At 34.6% G+C, this 23,632-nt stretch overlaps 1 protein-coding gene across 1 annotated transcript in view; it reads right to left on the bottom strand.

Annotated features, from left to right (window-relative positions):
* Window positions 1-12,404: 12,404 nt before the first annotated feature.
* Window positions 12,405-23,632, bottom strand: part of LOC145668028 (trypsin-2-like) — an 85,538-nt gene continuing 74,310 nt past the window's right edge. Inside the window, exon 7 of the mRNA XM_081735497.1 lies at window positions 12,405-12,621. Coding sequence (XP_081591623.1) covers window positions 12,475-12,621 — 147 coding nt within the window. The 3' untranslated portion in view covers window positions 12,405-12,474. The remainder of the gene's footprint in view (window positions 12,622-23,632) is intronic.

Genomic DNA, 23,632 nt, shown 5'->3' with positions numbered 1-23,632 from the left:
CCCGTTCCAATTGTCAGGATTCGATTTTCGATTCCAAGTTGGTACTTCTGTCGCTCGAACACGACGCAGAATTCGACAACATGCAACAGAACTTTTTGTCTTCTTTTCATGTCACGTATCACCTCCCGAAGTATATGCACATCTTTCAGATTCACCCAGTATGTAGAATGCATAACATGCCTCGTTTTTATATATACAGTAAAAGAATATATTCTTTAACAAACAAATATGTTTCTATATTCTTTGAACATTATCTATGACTTGAATCTATTTTTTAATGGTATTGAGTATTTATCTTCGTTATTTCGAGTTACATTTTAGTGCCTATTTTACTGCCTATTTTTTAAATTTTAAGTGCCTATTTGCCTGCCTATTTTGCAGGTTTTTTAGTGCCTAAACATCCGGTCTCTATTAATAACCATAAGTATGGATTCGAACCCCTCCACTTCCATGTTTTTCTTTTTACTTTTTTGCAGCTACGTCGGAACGTTCAATTTTTATTCTTTACTAATTGCAAATGGCGTTTACATTCAAAATAAGAGGAATTTTGGTGGCATTTGTTCGAATATTCTTCTCTTTCGAAATGAAGAAAAGAATAAAAGCAATATGCAAAAACAAAAAGTATTATCAGTACTAAACATTACCAATAATAATTGCTACGAAATACTAAATACGACCTCTTTTACCATCTCTCATGAGCTGTATGTATTGTTAAAAAAAATTTTAAAAACATCCTTGTCGTGGATTCGAACTCGCGTCCTTTGCATTTGTAAGCCAGCACCTTAACCACTACACCAAGATCGTGGGGTGGTAAACAATTAGTTGTCGGCGTATTTGTTGTATTTAGGTTTTAGGTTCCCACATCGACAATTTTTAGTCTTTTTTCTCCGTTTAACAGCTGTTTCTGGCTTTCTCTTTCTGTGTTATCTTTTATTTACACTATGCACTATTAGTATTCACAGCTTGTGCCCCTCTGCAATGACTTATTCAGATTTGACTTTTCTTTTTGCCCCTCAATAAACATTTGATTGATTTAAATCTCATACTCTCCACGGATGGAGCGCAGGAATGCCAGACTCGAAAAATAGGTGTACATTTACTTTCCTGACAGATAATACAAGGACCATAATACCAGCCGTAAAAGAAGAGCTCCACGTGGATGTGACCCGGAGTTCGTTATACATGTCTGTGAGAAAAGGCGTGAGAATGCCGTGAAATTGGCGGTAAAATTCTAGTGTAAGACCGTCAGGTCCCGGAGATTTGTTTAACTTCCCCGCAAAAATAGCTTGGCGAACTTCGCGTTCTGTAAAGGGCTCATTGAGGATGTTACGAGCGACCGGAGTGATAGAACCGATCGGATGTTCGAAGCCAGCTTTAGAGGATTGGGTTGGAGCGGGGGAATATAGGTTCTGGTATGCATCATACAGAGCTGAGAGTACGCGATCATACCAACTTGGCCACGAAAGAGGTCGATACAATGTCGCTTCTAGAGGGATAAATTGTTGAGGTCTTTTGATTTTTGGCTAATGAGAGTGCTCCTTTTACCGCGTATATTCGACGATAACCGTTTGGGATCAGGTAAAATCTACTTGCCATGTAAATTTCTAACAAAATGACAAGTGTCTATTTACTTTATTTCATGTTTCTTCTATATTCACTTTCAAATGATCGGCAACAGTTGCCATCTAATAAAGTTGATGCGTTTGTTCCTTCTAGTACACAATCGCTTAGAAAAAAAAGCAACAAACGTATCAAATATGGGAGATGAATTTAGAACACCTAAATGCAGCATGCCTAGTTGCCGTTAGAGTGTCTGAAACAGTATGTACCAAATTTCACAATAGTAAAACCCCACCTTAAGCGGGTTTGCATATCCAGGCTCCTAACTATGAAAACATTTACGATCACTCCAACCCCAATCATTTCACCGATTTACCCTGTTCCATATAAGTTATTAGGAGTAAAATTGAATGTAGTTTATACGAAAAAGACCTTTATGCATTGCAAGACCTGTAACGCCCAAATATTCACCACAAAACGTATAGTGGTATCGACATAAAGAAAAAAAAGTGTGGAGTAGGAAACTACATTACATAAAAGTATAAAGAAGGCAAGAGAAGATGTACGAACTGGCCGAGCGGTTTGGGTCAATGGTTTATCAATCACGAGTTTATGTGTTCAAACCCTGTAAGAAGTATTGGTTTTGTTTTTTTTTCTTCTTAAAAGTGTTTTCTTATTTTCATCAGAGGACTGAAAACATTTCTTTGAATAAATCTTTGGCAACTACTTTTCTCTCAAATTCGATTAGAAGGGAACATTATATGAATTGCAAATCTAAAATCCAAAGCTTAAAACAAAATATTAAGTAGGTTCAATATTTCATTATTATCCTTTGATTTGTAATGAAAAACTAATTATAAACATTGATGATTTCAGAAGATTCTCCCCGGGTAATGGTCAATATATGAATGAGAGGAAATTGATAGAACATTATTAGTCCACTTTGAGCATGATCGAAGATATGGCCACGAATTTATGTCGACAGGGTCTCAAATTCTCCCACAGGTCATGCCCTGAAATCATCACTGTTTCAAAGGTTTCCTTAACAAATACCTAGGTAGAATATTATATTTATTTATCGTTCTACTTTTCGAAATTATAAAATCATAATTTTAAAGATAATTATAATACGATAAGCATAAAGGTTGATAGAACTAATGGAGTAAATAGTATTGTGTAAGTTATGGTTTTCTAATTGGAATAAAACTAGAATATTCTTTTGCATCGCACTTTAAAGTAAATCCTCTCTCTATATAATTCTTACTGGAAAGCATGTTTAACTCCAATGACTTAATCAATATTTTTAATAATATATTTTTATTGTAATATTTTTACTATTCACTGTCGTATACACTTCATTTCTAAAAGGAAAACCTCGCAAATATATAGTGGGCTAGTGAATATTATCAAATAAATTATCATTTAGTTTACGTAAATAGTGCATCGCCTGATTTGAAACTTCGTACTTTAACTAATAATAATAATAATAATAATAATAATAATAATAATAATAATAATAATAATAATAATAATAATAATAATAATAATAATAATAATAATAATAATAATAATAATAAAATCATAGCCATATCTCATAAGAATTTAAGGCTTACTCAATAAATGAATTCAACGTGGTCTCTATCCGAAGTTCTATTTGTTCGAATCCGATAGAAATACAAAGAGAAACTTCGAGAACAGGTAAAAGAATAATGTTACTTTGGTGGGACTGGAAATAACCTTTAAGAGTTCCTTTCAATTTACAAATGCCTTAGACACTTTGTTTCCTGTCTTTAAGTTAACTGATTTGAACGTATTTGAGTAAGTTGTCTTTATTTTCTACTCGGTTATACATGTTTTGTAATCATTTTCTTTAAGCTTGAACGACAGGAACACGAATACAAAAGCATTTAGGTCAATTAAAATTCCGCCACCGGGAAACGAACCGGGGACCCCGTACACCAAGGGCACACGTGCTAGCCACTAGACCAGCGGTAAGAACGAATGAAATCTTTTGAAGTGTCTGAAATTTATGCCTATTTCGCCCTGATGTAATATGTCAATTGATGTTTTTATGTTTGCCATATTCAGTACTTTGAGGAACGATATATATGTTATTTATTTAGGTTCTATTACGTATTCGTCCATAAATACTATATAAATTATCAGAATTATTTGTGATCTTTCATGGAAATTCGCTGGTGCATGCACAGTAGACGGACAGCGTAATTGGAAGGTGAGTTCAACAGAGTTTATGTATTTCGCCGACATTATTTAATAGATATATAGAAAAGATAGCGAAAACGAGTCTACCTAATGAAGATGGAATTTCGATAGGAGATGAAATGATGAGGTGTATATGGTTTGGGGTTGATATAGTTGTTGTTGCAGAATCTAAAAAGAAAATTAATAAGATGTAGAAAACTTAAGAAAGGCTTCTGAAGAATATGGGATGAAAATAAATGTTAGAAAGACAAAATCCATGGTGATTGAAACGAAGCGATCGGTGTCAAATATAGAATTAGGAGCAGAAGAAAAGAACAAATGACTGGTTTTCGATATCTGAGTAGTATTATTAGTGATGATATGATATGCGAACGTGAAATAAAAGCAAGGATACAAATGGCGAAAGAAGCCTTTAGGATGAAGAAAATACTAGTTTGTGGGACCTTGAATAGAGTTGAAAAAAGACTCATAAAATGCTTCGTGTACTGTATTTTACTGTATTTATAGGCAGAATCATGAACATTATGTAAAAATGATGAGAAACAATTGAAGGGTTTAGAAATATGTGCGTGAAGAAGAATGGAGAGAAATATAATGGGTCGAGAGGAAAACGAATGAGAGGGCGTTAGAAATGGAAGGAGAAAAATATTATTAAGAAGAAGAAGAGAAACTGGTTGGGATATTGGTTAAGAAGGAACTGTATCATGAGGGATGTGCTAGAGTGTATGGTGGCAGGAAAGAGAGGGAGGGGATTAATTAGATCATATAGAAAGAGAATTAGGCTATTGGCGATATCAAAACAGAAAAATCGTATGTGAAGATGGAAAGGTTAATAGAAGATCTTGGAGCATGGCAGTTTCTCATCCGCGGTAAGTGACCCGCTGGTAATGGCGGAATACTTCTGATATAATGATGCCGATGATGCACTGTAGAAACAGAAAAATCCACTTTACTGTCATTGCTAATACGAATCACAATGCAAATTTCTACAGGCTGTCAAACGGAAGCAGTGGTTCCCAACCTGAGGACGCGCAGCTTCCTCCTGTTTAAGCATGAAGATTGAGTAAGGGGGCGAAAGCTACTGGCAGAAATGGATTGTGAAATAAATAAATAAAGCACCACTTATAATGACTCTTTAAAATTTAGCTTGACAATTTTATAATGACTGTTTAAAAAATAATACTGTACTAGGAGGGTATGATAAAGACTTGCTTTAAATAAATATAAATACCTGAGATTATTATTATTATTATTATTATTATTATTATTATTATTATTATTATTATTATTATTATTATTATTATTATTATTATTATTATTATTAGTTAAAGTACGAAGTTTCAAATCAGGCGATGCACTATTTACGTAAACTAAATGATAATTTATTTGATAATATTCACTAGCCCACTATACATTTGCGAGGTTTTCCTTTTAGAAATGAAGTGTATACGACAGTGAATAGTAAAAATTTTACAATAAAAATATATTATTAAAAATATTGATTCAGTAATTGGAGTTAAACATGCTTTCCAGTAAGAATTATATATAGAGAGGATATACTTTAAAGTGCGATGCAAAAGAATATTCTAGTTTTAATCCGATTAGAAACCGATAACTTACAAATACTATTTACTACATTAGTTCTATAAACCTTTATGCTTATCGTATTATAATTATCTTTAAAATTATGATTTTGTCATTTCAAAACGTAGAACGATAAATAAATGTAATATTCTACCTAGGTATTTGTTAAGGAAACCTTTGAAACAGTGATGATTTCAGGGCATGACCTGTGGGAGAATTTGAGACCCTGTCGACATAAATTCGTGGCCATATCTTCGATCATGCTCAAAGTGGACTAATAATGTTCTATCAATTTCCTCTCATTCATATATTGACCATTACCCGGGGAGAATCTTCTGAAATCATCAATGTTTATAATTAGTTTTTCATTACAAATCAAAGGATAATAATGAAATATTGAACCTACTTAATATTTTGTTTTAAGCTTTGGATTTTAGATTTGCAATTCATATAATATTCCCTTGAGAATTTGAGAGAAAAGTAGTTGCCAAAGATTTATTCAAAGAAATGTTTTCAGTCCTCTGATGAAAATAAGGAACACACTTTTAAGGAAAAGAAAAACAAAACGAATACTTCCTATAGGATTTGAACACATAAACTTATGATTGATAGACCATTGACCCAAACCGCCCGACCAGCTCATACGTCTTTATTCAGTTTCTTTAGACTTTTGTGTAAAGTAGTTTCCTGCTCCACACTTATTTATTTATTTTTTGTTTATGTCGATACCACTATAAGTTTGTGGTGAATATTTGGGCGTTGCAGGTCTTGCAATGCATAAAGGTCTTTTTCGTATAAACTTCATTCAATTTTATGTCGTAATAACTTATATGCAACGGGTTGAATCTGTGAAATGATTGGGGTTGGAGTGATCGTAAATGTTTTCATAGTTAGGAGCCTGGATATGCAAACCCGCTTAATGTGGGGATTTACTATTGTGAAATTTGGTACTTAAAGGACGTACCTAGAACATGACAGATATATTTCCCAAGTGACGATACGATATAAAAACAAATGACTATTAGGGTGCGAAACTGAGCCAGGTATGTAAATGCTACATTTGTGGTATATAGTTGCAAATATCAATTAGGTGTAACAAGTACCTAAAACTGTATATAGCAGAAGTACATACCTAGCACATGAATATCATATGTGCCAAGTGTTGGGTACCTAAAAGTATCTGGAACACCTGAATGGCACATGCCTAGCACATCCTATGCTGTTAGGGGTTGTTAGCAGAGTTACCAACCTCAGAAAAAATATCATTTTTCTAAAATTAATTTACATTTAAAAAATCGTATATTCATTATCCACATGATAATTGTAGAAACGAGTATAATACTTCTAGAACTCCAAATTTGAGTCACTGTTCTCATCATTGTTTCTATCTTTTTTAACATCCCCATGCCGTAAACTTCGCCAACATCTAGTGGTCCAATTGCCACTAGTGTGCCACTGGAGGCAAGGTTTCGTCGAGTCGTAACAGATATCTAGAGTCGGGGTGTTGAAGTTACCACCGTGTAGCAGCGAGAACTTCATTTTGGTCCGTGCTCCTTCGATTCGTTGCTGAGAAGCGCGAAGGGGCCAACACGAACTATCGCCAGTCATGTGCATGTGGTTATCATATTATTTTTTCCTGACGAATTGTTCCTAAAATTAGCTCCCGGGGTCAGGAGTAACCCTTGCCTCTACATCATGAAGTGAAAAATCATCAGATGAGTGCGTATGATTCTATGAATTTAGATAGTAACTGTCTCTAATCATTAGAGTGTGAATATGTGAGAACTATGGAATAAAGTAAATTCATTAGTGTCATTTTGTTATAAAATTACATGGCGAATTCATTTGATCTGATCCCGAACGGTTATCGTCGAATGTACACTGTTAAAGGTGCACTTTGATGAGCCAAACCGGCGGGAGCTCATGTTGTTCGGATTCCACGTTAATCAGTAGGTCCCGTCTCATATAGCTTCGCTGCTGAAAGGGATGTTAAACTCAAATCAACTCAACTGAAGAGTTACATTAAAAAGATCTCAAAGATTTATCCCTCCACAACTATATTTTCTTCATCGCCTCCGTGTCGAATTTGGAAGAACACGCGGGTACTAATCATAATCTTGGTGGCTCGAGTCCATTTCGGGTTGATTCTTTGTTTTTGCTTGTTTAAAAGTGTTTTTTAGAATCACCTTAATGTAAACAAATCCCGCATATAGGCGGTTTATCGTATTTTGGGGGAGTTATTTTGTGGTTCATTGGCGTTCCGTCGCGTCTCTGCCGCTGGTAGGCCTGTAGTGGTATAATTTTCAAAACAGAAGTTGGACAACCGCGGATTGTAGCTGCGGTTCCGCTAATTTTTGATGAGATGTCGCTAGTTGTCCATTGGTGGTGCACCGACGCTTACGGTATGGGAATTACTGAGAAAACAACAATATTTTCAACTTTCGTAAACGTAATTGAATTTAAAGAATGGATGTAGGATTGCTATTTACTAATTCTAAAATCGTTATTATTTAATTTTAGCGGGAATGACTGTTAGAAACCTCAGTATGTGTCAGTGTTGTGCAAATTTCAATTGAATTAACAATTAATTAAATGCAATTAACAATTAAAGTAAGTAATGGTCAATTGTTAATTGCAGTTGGCCATTAATAAATGAGAATCAATTGCAATTAATCAATCGATTGAAAGTAATTGCAGTGGAAACTAATTGCAATTGAATTCAGTCATTCAATTGCAATTAAAATTAATTGACAATTAATTCAATTGCAATTGATTTCCACAGCAATTACTTTCAATTGATTGATCAATTGCAGTTGATTTTCACTGATTAATTTTCAACACTGTAGTTCAGAGATGAAGTGGGTCAGTGAAAACTTTAGCCATGACCAACTGACCCATGACCCATTCTGACCCACGACCCACCGTGATCCACTCTGACCCACTACCTAACATGAACTACTCTCACCTACTGTGACCCACAGACCCACCAAAACTCATTGTCATCAACTCTGACCCATGATTTACACCCTCCTCTCCACTGACTAAAGAGAGGACTCTTACTTGTAATAAAACAAGGCTATGAAATTATCACTCATCGGCAATTGAATTTCTACGATCAATCGCTAAAGCACCACCCTATTACAATAGGGGTGGATCTGATCTTTAGGAAATAAAATGGTAAAGTGTTTGTTATGGACCAAATTACGATGAATTAAATTATATAGATAATTAGTTTCAGCATTCGCGCGCTACCCTAGCCAGCTCTTTGAAGTTGGTCATGTATAATGTACAGAAAAATTTGGGCAAGAGAACACAACCTAACCAACCCCAGCGGGCCTTCCAACTCGTTCCCACTATTACTATTATTATTATTATTATTATTATTATTATTATTATTATTATTATTATTATTATTATTACTTTTAGTATGGATCCGTATATTAAAACTGCAAGCTTATTTTAATGAAAAAAGTGTTAAGGAAATTTAAAAAAATAATCGGTAAATCAATTATTTGAGTATTATTTTCAAACCTATTTTAATGAAAAAAGTATTATGAAAATTTAAAAAAGTCCTTGGACAGGGTTGAACCCACGACAAAACGATTTTCATAACATGTTGCACTAGCACGCTCGGCTACGAAGGCCGGCAGCAGTTCCCCTTTACATTCCATTATATGTAGTTCATGACTCTTGATGTCTTATCTATATCAGCCAATAAGATCAGAGGATATCTGAAATTCTTGGAAATGCAAGCTGGCAGGCATTATTTTCGCATTCTTTGAATTGCAGCAACACGTGTAGGAAAAGAAAGTTTTATTTTTATCTTGCGTAACTACTAGTTTATTGTTTTATCTTTGTATGAGAAATTTGTAGTAGATTGGCAAATTATGAAACTCGTATGACAGAGACACGGGTTCGAACCCTGTCATGGCAATCATTTTTTCTTAATTGGACGGTATTGTTTACGTAAATGATTTTGTAATTGGGTTATTATTATTATTATTATTATTATTGCAATGTCGAGACTTGGCTACATATTTTATATTTTATGAAATTTCTGGTTCGATTTCAAGTCTTTTTGTTGAGTAATCAACATACTCCATTGTAGGGGGTTTGGGGGAGGGAAATATTATCTTGTTGCTTTTTATTTGTTTACTTGTAGGTTACAACAAGCCTGGATACTACATTTCACCTTTCTATATCTGCGGGAAGTCCCTAAAGGTTGTGATGATCATAAGAGAATTAGTGATGAGATCAATGAACTTTGCGTATTAACAATACTTAAAGTATCAAGTTGTAGGAAAAGTCATCACGTATTTCGAAAAAATATGACAAATGATGATTTGTGTATATACTAGAGTTATTCGGATCATGCAATACTTATGGCATGATTAGCTAAGATGTTGAGCGCTTTGTGTATTAATATTTCTGTTTGTTTCTTTTGATTTTACAGATTTGGCCAGAGATGGCGTGGGTCAAGGAAAATTTGACACACAGCTCACTGACTTACCACCCACTGTGATCCACTCTGACCCACGACCCACCCTGACCCATTCTGACGCATAAAACATCATGACCCACCACTCACCGTAACCCACTCTTACCTACCACCCACCATCAAATACTTACCCACGAAAACACATTGTCATCAACTCTGACACATGATCCACGGCCTCTTCTCTACCGACTAAAGAGTTTATACTTGTAATAAAACTAGGTTTTCAAATTTAACTATTCGGAGTTTGAATTTCTACATTCAATCGCTCAAGCACCGCTCTGTTGCAATAACGATTGATCTGACCTTTTCGATATAAAATGGTAAAATGTTGGTCATGGGCAACATTACGACGAATTTCAATTAAATTATCAGTGTCTAATTATTTCCTTGCTGAATTATCGATACCTTTCAGTGGAAAAACGGATGAAATTTGAAAGTCCCAAATCAAGGTAAGTAGACCAACATGGAGAAGCTTACATTACAAATTTTATGTCTATTTTTCTCACAACTTTATGGGTTGATTGCCCTGTGCTCCAAGTGCTCCATATAATAAATAAGCTTCAGCAATTATTATAAAGAGCATTGTAAGCATATATGGATATATGATGCGAAGCACTGTATTTTTTGAGTTGAGTTGAGTTGATTTTGAGTTTAAATTCTCTTTCAGCAGCGAGGCTATTTGAGACGTGAACCTACAGATTAACGTGAATGCAAACCACATGAGCTCCCGCCAGTAATCGAACCCGGCTGTATTTATTCTTTCTCAATTTGTTTCTCAACTAATAACCATCGTTTTCGATTAGTTTTACAAACTAACCCACTGTCAATTTACCATATATAGAAAGTGCCACTCTTTCCATAAAGAAGAATGTTAAAAAATGCTAGGAGACATTCTGTTCATTTTCAATGAAGAGTTAATATACTGAATTTGTAGTTAGCGGCTTGTGAGATACTAATTTTTTTCCGCAAATATTTGGATCCCCACTATCTCTTCGGATATTATTATAATGAAAGCAATATGATAACATCCCAGTTTGAATTAAGGCCTAACTATATATAGGAAAAGATATTTTTTGACTGCAATTTGTCTGTGATGATTAGGCGCAGAGCTACATTCAATATTTTATATAATAATTAATGTATTGCAGTAATTCAAAAATGTATTGTTTCCAGTAATTAGCTCCTCTAAAACTCACAGGATGTGTGTATCGAAAGCCAAGTAGTAGTATACGTCCTATTGCTATTATTACAATTACAAATATCAATATCCAAAAATGCCTCAAGTTCTTTTTTCACTTAGAGATGCTCATCTCAGATAAGTAAACAAAAACAAATGAGAAAGGGAAATGGATTCCTTGAAAGTAAAACGTAGACAAATTGACCAGTGTTCAGACATATATTCTTAAATCACGTCAACCCTACTTCATAGGAGCTAAATACGCGGTACTGATTAGTTAGAGTTATCAGCTTCTGGCCACGTAGCATAAATATAGCAAAAATCAAATAGCTGTTACTGGCGGTCTTCGTAGCCGACCGTGCTAGTGCAATGGGCAGGTAATTATAATTGCTTTTGGTGTGGGTTCAAACTCGGGCCAAGGGAACTTTTTATATTTTTATAGTTTATTTTTTAAATTGTCAAAACACTTGTTCCATTTCAATAAGATGAAAATAATACTCAAAAATTTCACATTACGTGTGCAGTTTTAATATATGAATCCACAGTAAAGTAGTAGTAGTAGTAAGAGTAGTAGTATTAGTAGTAGGAACGGTTAGAAGCTCCACAGGGCTCGTTTTGTTCCACCTTGACTGCTATGATATAAATTTAAACTCACTGCTTCTTCAATTTTATTCTTCAATTCCAACAAAGTGACAATTTTCTTCTATTACTACTATAATACACAATACAACAGGTTTGGACAATCGCAAGCTGCAACCAATCAGAAATGTGTTTTTAGTTTCTATGGCTAGGGTGGAGGGTGAAAAACTATTCTGTTCAGAAGATGCTGTTTACAATGCAGTGAGCAGAGTGGGTCGGTGGGTCAGAGTAGATCATGGTGGTTGGTGGGTCGCAGTGGGTCACAGTGGGTGATGTGTCGCAGTGGGTCACATGCTGTTGACCGACGATCTAGTGACCCACTCAGAAACAACATACTTAAGTTTGATTTTTCTTTATTATGTATATTTTTGTTCACAATATAATGGTCATGCATTTCTGTTATTTTAGTTGTTATTTCAAAGAACTAACACCCAAAATTCTGACACTATAAGAAACTAACCAATAATGTGTAATATTAAACTGCAAAGAGGACACATTAAACCCACTTTGCATTTTAATTGTACACACCTGTATGTGTCTATATAAACTACAAACTTTAGTGATGCTTTTCGAATGAACTGTACAACATTACTAAAAGAATTCCGATTTATGGATTTTTTCAAACTTTCAAATTCTAATATCTCGAGAACAACTTTTTGAGGGTAAGCTCATTATTGCAGCGAGCCCTTCAAGTTGTTTCTCTACGAAAATAAGAAATGAAACTTTAGTTTAATTGAAATATGTTTATTGATAAACAAGGAAAACAAAAAGAAGTAAATACATAACCACCAATCTACTTTCCTATGATGACTGCGATCCAATCTCTATATGCAGAAACTTTCGTATAGACTCCAGGATAGCCAGGTCTTGCACAACCATTACCATAAGAAACGATACCTACTTGCACATTATTAACCACGAGAGGTCCTCCAGAGTCACCCTGTGGGAGACATTAAATTATATTTGTATTCATGAAAAGAACAATTATCTTAAACAGTTAGTTAATAATAATAATAATAATAATAATAATAATAATAATAATAATAATAATAATAATAATAATAATAATAATAATGTCACAATCATTCGATTTTGTTAATCATCCGTCTCGTTTAGCCTAAAGGACAATCATGGGACGTTAATCTATAGAACTGTATTTCATTATTTTACCACCATGCAATATGTAACACTAACTAAGAATAGCACCTAACACTACCCCTTCAGCATAACAATCTTCTGTTGTACTCATCTGAAATTGCTTGCTCCAGCTTCAATTCTCTCCAATTAGTCAATAGATATTCCTTTGCAACCCATTCAGTAATAAACTCAGTAATAGTACAAGTTTATAACACATTACAATCAGATTTTTGCACAATTTATGTTTAAAATGTAAGCCTACCAACTGTAAATGTGAACAGTCAAAAATGGTAAGTCTCAAGGCACTCATAGAATACGAACTTCAAAATATTTGTAAGATAATCTTTGTATCTTCAAAGGATACTTTCAAATCTGTGTGTATTTTATTATCCTTGTCCTATCAATGTATGTTTCTGGAAGGTGAAGTGAGATGTTACAAACGGCGACAAAATTACTCAATTTTGACAAGTCGTTTTAGAAATACTAGTGTTCAAAATGAAATGAAATCTTTGAGTTTAACGTCCCACGGTTATGCCGGTTAGGCTAAAGGAGACGGTGATTATGAGAAATGAATGAAATGGTGTAATGAAGAAAGTGGGAGGAAACGGGAGAACCCCAAGAAAACCCACGCACACGGTGTTTGTCCACCACAAAGTTCACTTGGCGGGAGCAGGGTTTGAACCCGAGACCCCTAGCACCAGAGGTGAACGCTCTACCACTGAGCCACCGCGGCCCCAAATACTAGTGTTCAGTTTCAGAAAGATAACAGACTTATCATTACAAGCTAATATTGTGTTAAGTTGTAACAAATATTCATAAGCTTGTCAAAGATGAAAATGTTTAATTATGGAATTCAATTAATAGAGGGCGTCTGCTGAGTGACCAGTTTTAGAGTTTAAGAGAACGAAGTAAACAAGCTTTTCGAAAGAAAGTTATTTTCTACTAACAATATTATTCTCATACTGTAAACTTGTTTTGTTTTTAGCAACGTTTTCCGAAATCTCCATAGGAGGGTTGCAGTTTAAAATTTCCTGACAAAAAAAAAAAAAAAAAAAAAAAACTATCAACTCTTTGTAGTTGTCATCACATTCCTGTTTTTACAAGTACACCGAGAAAAAAAATTATGTGGCGTACGTAAAATCGTATGTTACATTTATAAATCCTGTAGTTTTTGGACTTAACGTACAGCAAACGTATAACTGAAAACACATATTTTATAATACTTTCTGTATAAGTGTTCCATCTGTACGTACTTTCCGTGTAAAACAATATAGGCGTTCAGGATCTCACCTACAAATGGATGTGTATATAACATATAGCTGACGAAATTAACATATATATACAGTGAGCAAAGAAAGTATTCGTCCGGCCAGAACTGAAGTGTTTGTACGCAAATAATTTACATTCAACTCAATAATAAAAGCAAGAACGAAACACAAATATTTCATTACACTATCTATATATTTATTAAGCATACAAATTAAGTTATTTCACATTCGAAGCATACGAAAAGGTACAAATAAAATAAACTAAACATATTTCACGCCAAAAAAGTATTCGTCTACAAAGAAACATTATTCATCTGCAATGGCTTAGATTGTCGTCCCCCAAATTTTAATACTTTGTGGGTTCTCCTTTTCGCCGTATGACCTCCTGCAACCTCTTTGGCATTGATATAGCTAAATTTTCTGTTATTGCCCTGGTAATTTTTCTCCATTCCGTCAACAATGCGTTTTTAAGATCAGTGTTATTTGAAATGCGGCGTTTTCGTATGTTTGTTTCCAGTGTGTGCCATAGATTCTCAATTGGATTTATGTCCGGTGATTGTGGAGGGCTTTCCATCCACTTCGGAGTGTTGTATAAGAGCCACAGCTTCGTATTCAGGGCAGTGTGTTTCGGGTAGTTATCTTGCGTGAATATGTAATCCCCTACTAGGCCCATTTGCTCAACACTCGTGGGAAGACGTTTCTTCAAGATGTTGATATATGCTATGTGATCCATTATTCCCTCAATGAAACACAATTCCCCAATCCCGTTCACACTCATACACCCCTATACAAGTACTGATCCGCCCCTATGTTTCACTGTAGCTGTAAGATTCTTTCCCTCCAGCTCACAATTCTTTTTTCTCCATACCAGAACTCGTCCATCTGATTGAAACAAATTAAATTTGCTTTCATCAGTGAAAACCACCTTTTTCCAGAAGTCGAATGTCTCGTTTCTGTGTGATTTTGCATACTCCTGGCGCTTCTTTCTGTTGGTTTTGCTGATATACGGTTTTCTGCGGGCTGTTCGGGCTCTATATCCAGCTTCATGGAGGACGTTTCTCACAGTTTGACCTGACACTTTCTTTCCAAACTCTTGTTCAAGCTCCGCAGCTATGACGGGTGCACTCATTTTCGGAGTTTTCTTAACTTTACGTAAGATGAGACGTCTATCTTGCTGCGTTAGTTGTGATGGACGCCCCGATCTCGGTAGTTTTTTGTATGTTTTTGTCTTTTTAAACTTGTATATAAAGCTTTTAATGGTGGTAATAGGCCGACCAATCATATCACTGATCTCATTAAAGGATTTACCCTTACCAAACAATCGTATCATTATTCGTCTTTCCTCTTCACTTGTTTCTTTTGATTTTCGGCCCATTCCGTCTCCCCTGGTTGATTTCTGTTAGTTGTTCACTCCAACAGCAGCAACACACACACACACTTCGACTAGAGTTCACTAACTGACACAAACGTCTGCAAATAGTACCAAAAGACACGCGTTACAAAGGGTATGTTGCTTCAGGTAGATACAAGACGAATACTTTTTTGGCAGTAAATATGACTTCTCTCTGCTTTATTGTAACCTGTAGAAAACGAAAGACAAAGTTTCATTTCTTTCTTTCTTTATTTTATGCTGGGAAGTGTAGATGAACCTACGGGCATGTTATTGTGCGATAAAGTCTTCGTTCCTTTAATATATGATTCGATTTATATTGTATGCGCTTTGAGACGAATACTTTTTTTGCTAACTGTATGTAATATAAGGAAGACCGTTAGATATCAGACATCCTGCAACGGCATGATGTAACATCTAAAGGCAGTGCCTATGTAGCATATTGATAGCGTATGCTCCGAGCTGATTTCTGTAGTAAGCAAGAGGATTCCGTATATTTGTACAATATCCGGAGAAGAGATTTTTCTCGGTGTATCAGCAAAATGTTCAAGAACAGAATTTTCTATCAATACTTACTTGTTATAACTGTATTTGTTATTTGAAAAGATATAAAACAGCATAAGATTTTCAACACACTGATGATACTGCAATAAAACAAGTATTAGCAAGCCCTTAAATGTACAATTTCCTTCATGAGAGCTACGTGTTGGAAAATATGCATGTTTAATGTTACAGAAAGTTTGGAACGTATCTAAAATTGACGGGTTTAACTTGACAAAAATTACAACTCCAAATATATTTCTACAGTTATTATCCAGTCAGTAGGTGAGCCTGAACTTCTACACCCGAAAGCTGGAATGTTAACGGTACTTTACGTAATAATGATGTTCTAACATGGTTCTTTAATGGATGTTGCCAGAGGTGGCGTGTATGTCATTATGGGTTGATGACCTGCTTACGTGTGTTGGAAAATTGTTATATTTTTGTTTTTAGTTGTGCTGACATGGAAAGGTCATGTGCTCTTTTTTGAGTGTGTATGCGTGTCTCTAGAGACTCTATACTGGTTATTTTTAAAAATAATAATAATAATGGAAATTTGAATTAAATCTGTTGATACGTCATTCTGTATTACGTACTTTCGTAGTAGTGATTAAATTAATATTTGAGTCCCACCTGTTAGGCTAAAGGAGATGGTGATTATTTTATTTGTTAAAAATAAGAAGCTCAGAACACTTATAATGTGTGATACGCACTGGGATCGAACCCGGGACCCTTAGCATCAGAGATGAATGCTGCATTGTACGGGGATTGGATATGGAACTTTTAGCAACAGAGATGAATGTTGTATTTTATGGGAATTGAATATGGTACCCTTAGCATCAGAGATGAATGCTGCATTGTACGGGGATTAAATATGGGGCCCCTTAACACCAGAAATGAACGTTGCATTGCACGGGGATTGAATATGGGACCCTTAGTAACAGTGGTGAATGCTGTATTTTATGGGAATTGAATATGGGACCCTTAGCATCAGAGATGAATGCTGTATTTTATGGGAATTGAATATGGGACCCTTAGCATCAGAGATGAATGCTGTATTTTATGGGAATTGAATATGGGACCCTTAGCATCAGAAATGAACGTTGCATTGTACGGGGATTGAATATGGGACCCTTAACACCAGAGATGAATGCTGTATTGTACTGAAAATGAGCCTGGTACCCTTAACACCAGAAATGAACGTTGCATTGTACGGGGAATGAATATGGGACCCTTAGCAATAGTGGTGAATGCTGTATTGTACTGAAAATGAGCCTGGTACCCTTAGCACAAGAGATGAACGTTGCATTGTACGGGGATTGAATATGGGGCCTTTAGCACCAGAGATGAATGCTGTATTGTACGGAGACTGAACCCGGGACTCCCCCAAACACCAATGGTGAACGCTGTATTGTACTGAGAATTATTGCAATTCTCACATGTAAATTGGCGAGAAAAAAAAAAAAAAGGGAAAATACGAAATGTGTGTATGATTGAATGCTTTATTTATTTTGTTAATATTCATTATTTTTATTCCTTATAGTTAACTCCGTGTTTACAGCCAAGTTTGAAATACGGAGCGAGTGAATTGTTCTTCCGTCTCTGAGAGAAGGCTGTTTTAGAATGAATAGAGGTTTATTTTTGTAAAATGCCATTATTTCCGGGTTGTTGCTTTACACGCGTTTCCCCTTGCTTCCGTTAGAACATTGAGTGGTGACATAGATATAGAATGTCAATGTACTTTCTACTTTTATTTCCGCTTGTACTGAAATAACCGTAGACACTTTCTTCCTTGTTTGTTGGAACTTTGACCGATGACATACTGAAATATTTTTCCATTAACGATGTTTGTTACTGCGATACTTATCTGCAGTGATGAAGAAGACAGATAGAAATTTTATGTTTCTTCCCCCTTTAGAAGATGTATTTTTGTGGCAATATCTGATTTTTGGCAGAATATCTAATATCTGATGAACATGTAAGCATTTTCCTTAATTAGATGAAAACCGTACATAGCCTGTCCTGAATGTTGATCGATCGATACCCTGTTTGAATGAGATTTCTCCAGCGGTTGACGAACTTGAAAATAAGAAATTTTAGATGTCTTACCGTAACACTGAATAAACGATGTTAGTGGATATGACGACCTTATTTATTTATTTATAATTAATGAAATCGGGTTGAAAACCCGATGAAATCATGATGCTTGGGGGAGGGACATAATGAAATCCTTATATATATATATATATAGTATTGAAATAAAGTTTGTTATTATTGTTTTTACACCGTTTCATAGTGTGTGTGTATTGATCTTTTGTGTGTTGAACTTTTTTGTGACTGATTTAACAGAACGAACTCTGATTTTTAAGGTGAGAACTTTTTAATACCATGTATTATTCACTTAATTATAATAATGAGTTTTTGAATAATTATTGAAAAACTACACGATTTGCTTCTGAGAAACATTATCCGGGAAATAAACCTACGACCATTTTTTGTAATCATGACGAGAGGATAAGCTTTGCGATATACTGAAAACGCTTGAAATGTAATTGCGATTTTCGATTACTAAAGTTATTATTATTATTATTATTATTATTATTATTATTATTATTATTATTATTATTATTTACGGATCGTATCTTTTTTCATTATTTTGCTTCTTTTTTTATTGGTTCGTGTTATTTTATTTTATTGGTTCATTTGCTTTTTTTTTTGTTCAATCACTTCATTAGAAGTTCCGTGTTAATTTATTTTATTGGTTCGATTTCTATGAAATCTCAGAACACTTGTAGTGTGATTATTTTATTCGTTCGTGTTATTTTATTTTATTGGTTCATTTGCTTAGCAAATTCAAAAGAGAAACTTTGTTTCGAAAATACTAACTAAGCTCGTTTTTAAAATAAGAAGCTCAGAACATATTAAAAAATGTGAACCTACAAATAAAAGACGGACCATTTACTTGTAGAATTTTATTTGCTTAATTATAGTATGCTTAATTACAATATGTTTGATTCATTTGTTACGATTTTTTTTAAACTGTTATACCGAGCACTTTAAATCACTTATACCTAATATATATATATATATATATATATATATATATATATATATATATATATATATATATATATATATATATATATATATATGTACGTTGTACAGATGGGACTTGAACTGTTTAAGTAAGCTCATTTGCCAATAGATGGCATACTACTACGCTTTGGTAACACATCTGATAATCTTTTTAGGAACGCAAATGTTTGAACTAAGACTAGTATTTGCAGAAAGAAATGTTTTAGTCTTGGGGGAGCGCTTTTCCCCCAACATTATCGTGTTTTAATAGTAAATATTACTGAATGTTAGTTATTTTGCGTGGGTGGTAGCAGCATAGCGCAAACAATAGTTTTAATGTCAAGAAAGAAAATTTTACGGAAACACCTAAATACATTGGTTATTGAACACTGTCTTTTGACTTGAAAACCTGTTGTATATCCGCAAAGCAAAAGGAAAATTACGTGGCTATAACTGACGGGTCCCATTAGTTATAGGCGATCCTAGATTTTAGCAGTATTATCTTATAGCAAAAAAGAGAATTATGTACGTCTATTTGTAGTATATTTTTACAAGTAACGGGGGCCCTTCCTCCAGATTTTAGCAGTATTGTATTACATTGAAGCGAATTGAAATGATGTCCCTCCAACTAAGTGGGTTTTACCTCCCAGATAGAGCCCATGTCCCTCAACGAGGGGCTTTTGCCTTTCAGATAGCCCAACATAGATTTAAACAGTATTATAGCAAAAAATGAAATTATGTAGTCCTATTTGTACTATATCCCTCCAACTAAGTGGTTTTTGCCTGTCAGATAGATTGCCTAAATTTACCAGTATTATAGCAAAAGAGAATTACGTACGACTATTTGTAGTATATTTTACAAGTAACGGGGGCCCTTCCCCCCCTTAGTTATGGGTTCCTCCAGATTTAAACAGTATTGTATTACAAGGAAATTATGTAGTCCTATTTGTAGTATAACTGGCGGCTCCCAGTTACAGGATTACTTAGAAAATTTTGAGTTTTACGTCCCACGGTTATACCTGCTAGGCTAAAGGAGACGGTGATTATTTTATTTGTCGAACAATATGTGAGAGAATAAAAGATATTCTCCTAATAAATTGTTTTTTTATATTGCTTCGCTTTACAAAGAAAGCTCTTAAAAGTATATAGGAAGTGGGAGGAAACGGGAGAACCCCCGAGAAATTTTCATATGTACGCTGTTTGTCCACCACAATTTATAAAAAAAAATAAATCCAAACAATGTTTGTCATGAAAATGTTGAAATATTTGGTATTGAACCCGGGACCCCCAAACACCAGGGGTGAACGCTCTACCACCGAGCCACCACGGCCCCCAGGTTTACTTAGATTTTAACAGTATATTACATTATAGCAAAAGGAAAATCACGTACGACTATTGTAGTATATTTCTACAAGTAACGGGAGCCCTTACCCTTCTTAGTTACAGGTGACCCGAGATTTTAGCAGTATTATATTATAGTAAAAAAGAGAATTATGTGGGGTTGTTTTTACCATATACATTGATATGTGTTAAAGTTTCCCATTAGTTAGTTAGTTTTTACAATTGCGGGTTTTTCTGAATAGGTAATAACATAATGATGATGATAATTATGTTCAACTGAAGGGTCATATGTGTTGGTGGGTCCCCCCTTAGGGATTTGTAATATAATGAACGTTTGGTGGTTTACTGATAGAAGAAGAATCAACTATGTCCTCACAAATTATGTTTTATTAACAGAACACAACTGCGAGAAGGGTACTTATTTAATGCTATCAGTAGTATTTATTGGCTGAAAAGAAATATATATCATACTTTACCTTTTAAAATATAAATATATATTCAGGACTAATAATAAATACGTCAACACGGCACACGGCTTATACTAAACTAAAGTTAATTTAAAAGTTCTCCGACAGATGTCATTGTTAGTGGTGGGAGGGGGAGAACACTTGATAGAACATGATATAACATGTATTTGATGTGTACGCTTATCATTTTTTCTTACGTCGGCGTGCGTTAAAGATCACAGAGAAAGCTTTCCTGATTATTTAACCTATTTTAATAGTATTAAATAAAGTATACAGGATTACCAGTATATTTATTGAGACCTGTTTTATTACAGATATTGAAGCTGTGCTAAGCGTTGTGGTGCTAGCAATTAATTAAAAAGTACCGACTATCCCAGCTGAGATTTCTTTTTTTTCTTTTTTGTGGATTGTGAACGGAGAACTAAGCCTTGAAACGTATGTATTTCTTATGGTTATTATTATGATTTTTTTTTTAAAAAAAGAAAGAAATTATATGGTTTTTAATTGTACTTGCCTTGTATTTAACCAATATTAATGAACAAAGAGAGACTCTTTCTCTCTCTCTCTCTCTCTTTCTCTCTCTCTCTCTCTCTCTCTCTGTGTGTGTGTGTGTGTGTGTGTGTGTGTGTGTGTGTGTGTGTGTGTGTGTATGTGTATGTATGTGGATATTTTTAATAGAATAGTTTATAATTTAATATAGGTGAATATATTTACTGATTTTTTTTTTCATAAAGTAACTTGATTGATTTCTATTTACATATCAATGATTAACTAAAGATGATTATTTTTTCTTTTATATGATATTATTATGTGAGCGTTGCTTAAAAGATGTATTTATTTGATCTTTTTTTTTATTAAAGTGGTGTTGATTACTCAAAATAGTTTTTTCTTTGTTTTTTTTTTAGATGGATTTCTTCTGCCCAACTGAAGAATTTAACATGATTGATGAGATCTACCTGCAAGAGGTTTTGCGCGGTCTCAACGAGTACCCTAGGGTTTTTAGTACGTGGAAAGCCATCATGGAATTAAGCAGACTTGGCCATAGGGGAACTGTGAGATGCGAAGCCTTATTGCGGACCCTTCGTGTTTTTGAAGGTAATGATATACTACTTCTCCAGCACTGTGTAAGCAGTGCTGACGTACTGGATTTGTTTGTGTACGGTTTTTTCCGTAGTAAAGAATCATATGAATTGGCTCTAGATAAAGTTATGTATTTATTAGCTTGTGGGGAAGGTCAGGTAGATAGGATAAATGATACAGAGTTATCTGAGTTTTTTGATTTTGGCTCGCGATTTGTTTTGGAACCATGCTTAATCCCATCTGAAAATAATAATAATAATGCCATAGTCATGACCCCTCAAGAAACACATAACTTGAGTTCTAATAATTTATATTTGTTATCAAATGAAGATTTAGCTTTCCTAAATGATAAAGCAGATGGGATTGGCAATCTAAATTCCGTTGAATTACCAATTGAAGAAGAAATGAGGAGATTGGTTGAAAATGCGGACAATGCTGTGGTTATACTCACGCAACAGGTCCAGGGAGAAAATCCTGTATACAATACAACTCAATATTGTGTACAGGATAATCATGACTATGGGAACCAAATGATTTTTTCTCCTCGGCCTGGACCGTCATCTGCTAGTGTCCCACCAATGGTTGGACATGGCAACATAAATAAGAATAGTACAAGTAGTACTACTGGTAGTCATAATAGTGGTAGTACAAGTGGTAGTAGTAGTGATAATAATAATGGCGGGGATAATCAAAGAAATAGTAATTTCGAAGTTGTAAGACAAAGCAGACAAAGGTTTCGTAAGTTTCATCTTACGGGCCATGAAATTGTCGTTAGACCTGTGGGTGATGAAAGGTATATTAATAACCCAGAGGCCTATATCGAAAGTTTAATCGATTTTGCGTTGGAACATGTGATCTCCAATGCACGCCCCATGGACTACATTGGTTTATACGTTGAAAGTAGTAATAGTACTAATAACAAACCAGTGTATGTGCCGTTTAGAAGAAAGGACAATTTCACTGCTAGAACAGTCCTCACTTCAATCGAACGAGTACTAAATTCGAATGAAGTGTTCCTTTTAGGGGAAGAAGTATTGTTTCGATTCCATATAGCAGAGAATTTCCACGGACAAGGAAGACCTAATGCAATGAGTGCTGTCCAAAAATACTGCAAATACCAAGATTACTTGGAAAAGCGATTAATTCGCATTGAAAATAAGAATATGTACTGCCTCCCCATGGCCATAATATATGGAATAACAAAACATACCGCAAGTAGTCAAGTTTTATGTAATTTAAAAACAAGAGACTATAATAATTGGATTCTTAAAGCAGAAGTTCTCTGCGAAATGGCAGGAGTTAACGTTCAAAGTAAGCAAGGTTGTGACATCTCTGATTTGGACCTCTTTCAAGCATATTTGAAAGGGGAATATCAAATCGTTGTTTATGAGGAGGTTGAAAAGAATAATCGGGAATATATAGTACTTTACCCGGGAGAATATGCAGAAAATAAGATTTTTATCCTATATCAAAGAGGTAACACTATTGGTCATTTCGAACCCATTCGTAATATTAGAAGTTTTCTCAAGGCACGGAAGTATTGTTATTATTGTTTGGAAGCTTATGATGAAAGATATTGGGTACATAAGTGTAAAACTCGTTGTACTTTTTGCGAACATACTCACGAACGGGACTATACTGCAAACAGAATTA

This window comes from Thermobia domestica, chromosome 13 (assembly GCF_964235325.1).
Source record: "Thermobia domestica chromosome 13, izTheDome1.hap1.1, whole genome shotgun sequence".
NCBI lineage: Eukaryota > Metazoa > Arthropoda > Insecta > Zygentoma > Lepismatidae > Thermobia > Thermobia domestica.
The sequence above is the reverse complement of the archived record's forward strand: the minus strand, read 5'-3'. Positions and strand labels throughout refer to the sequence as shown.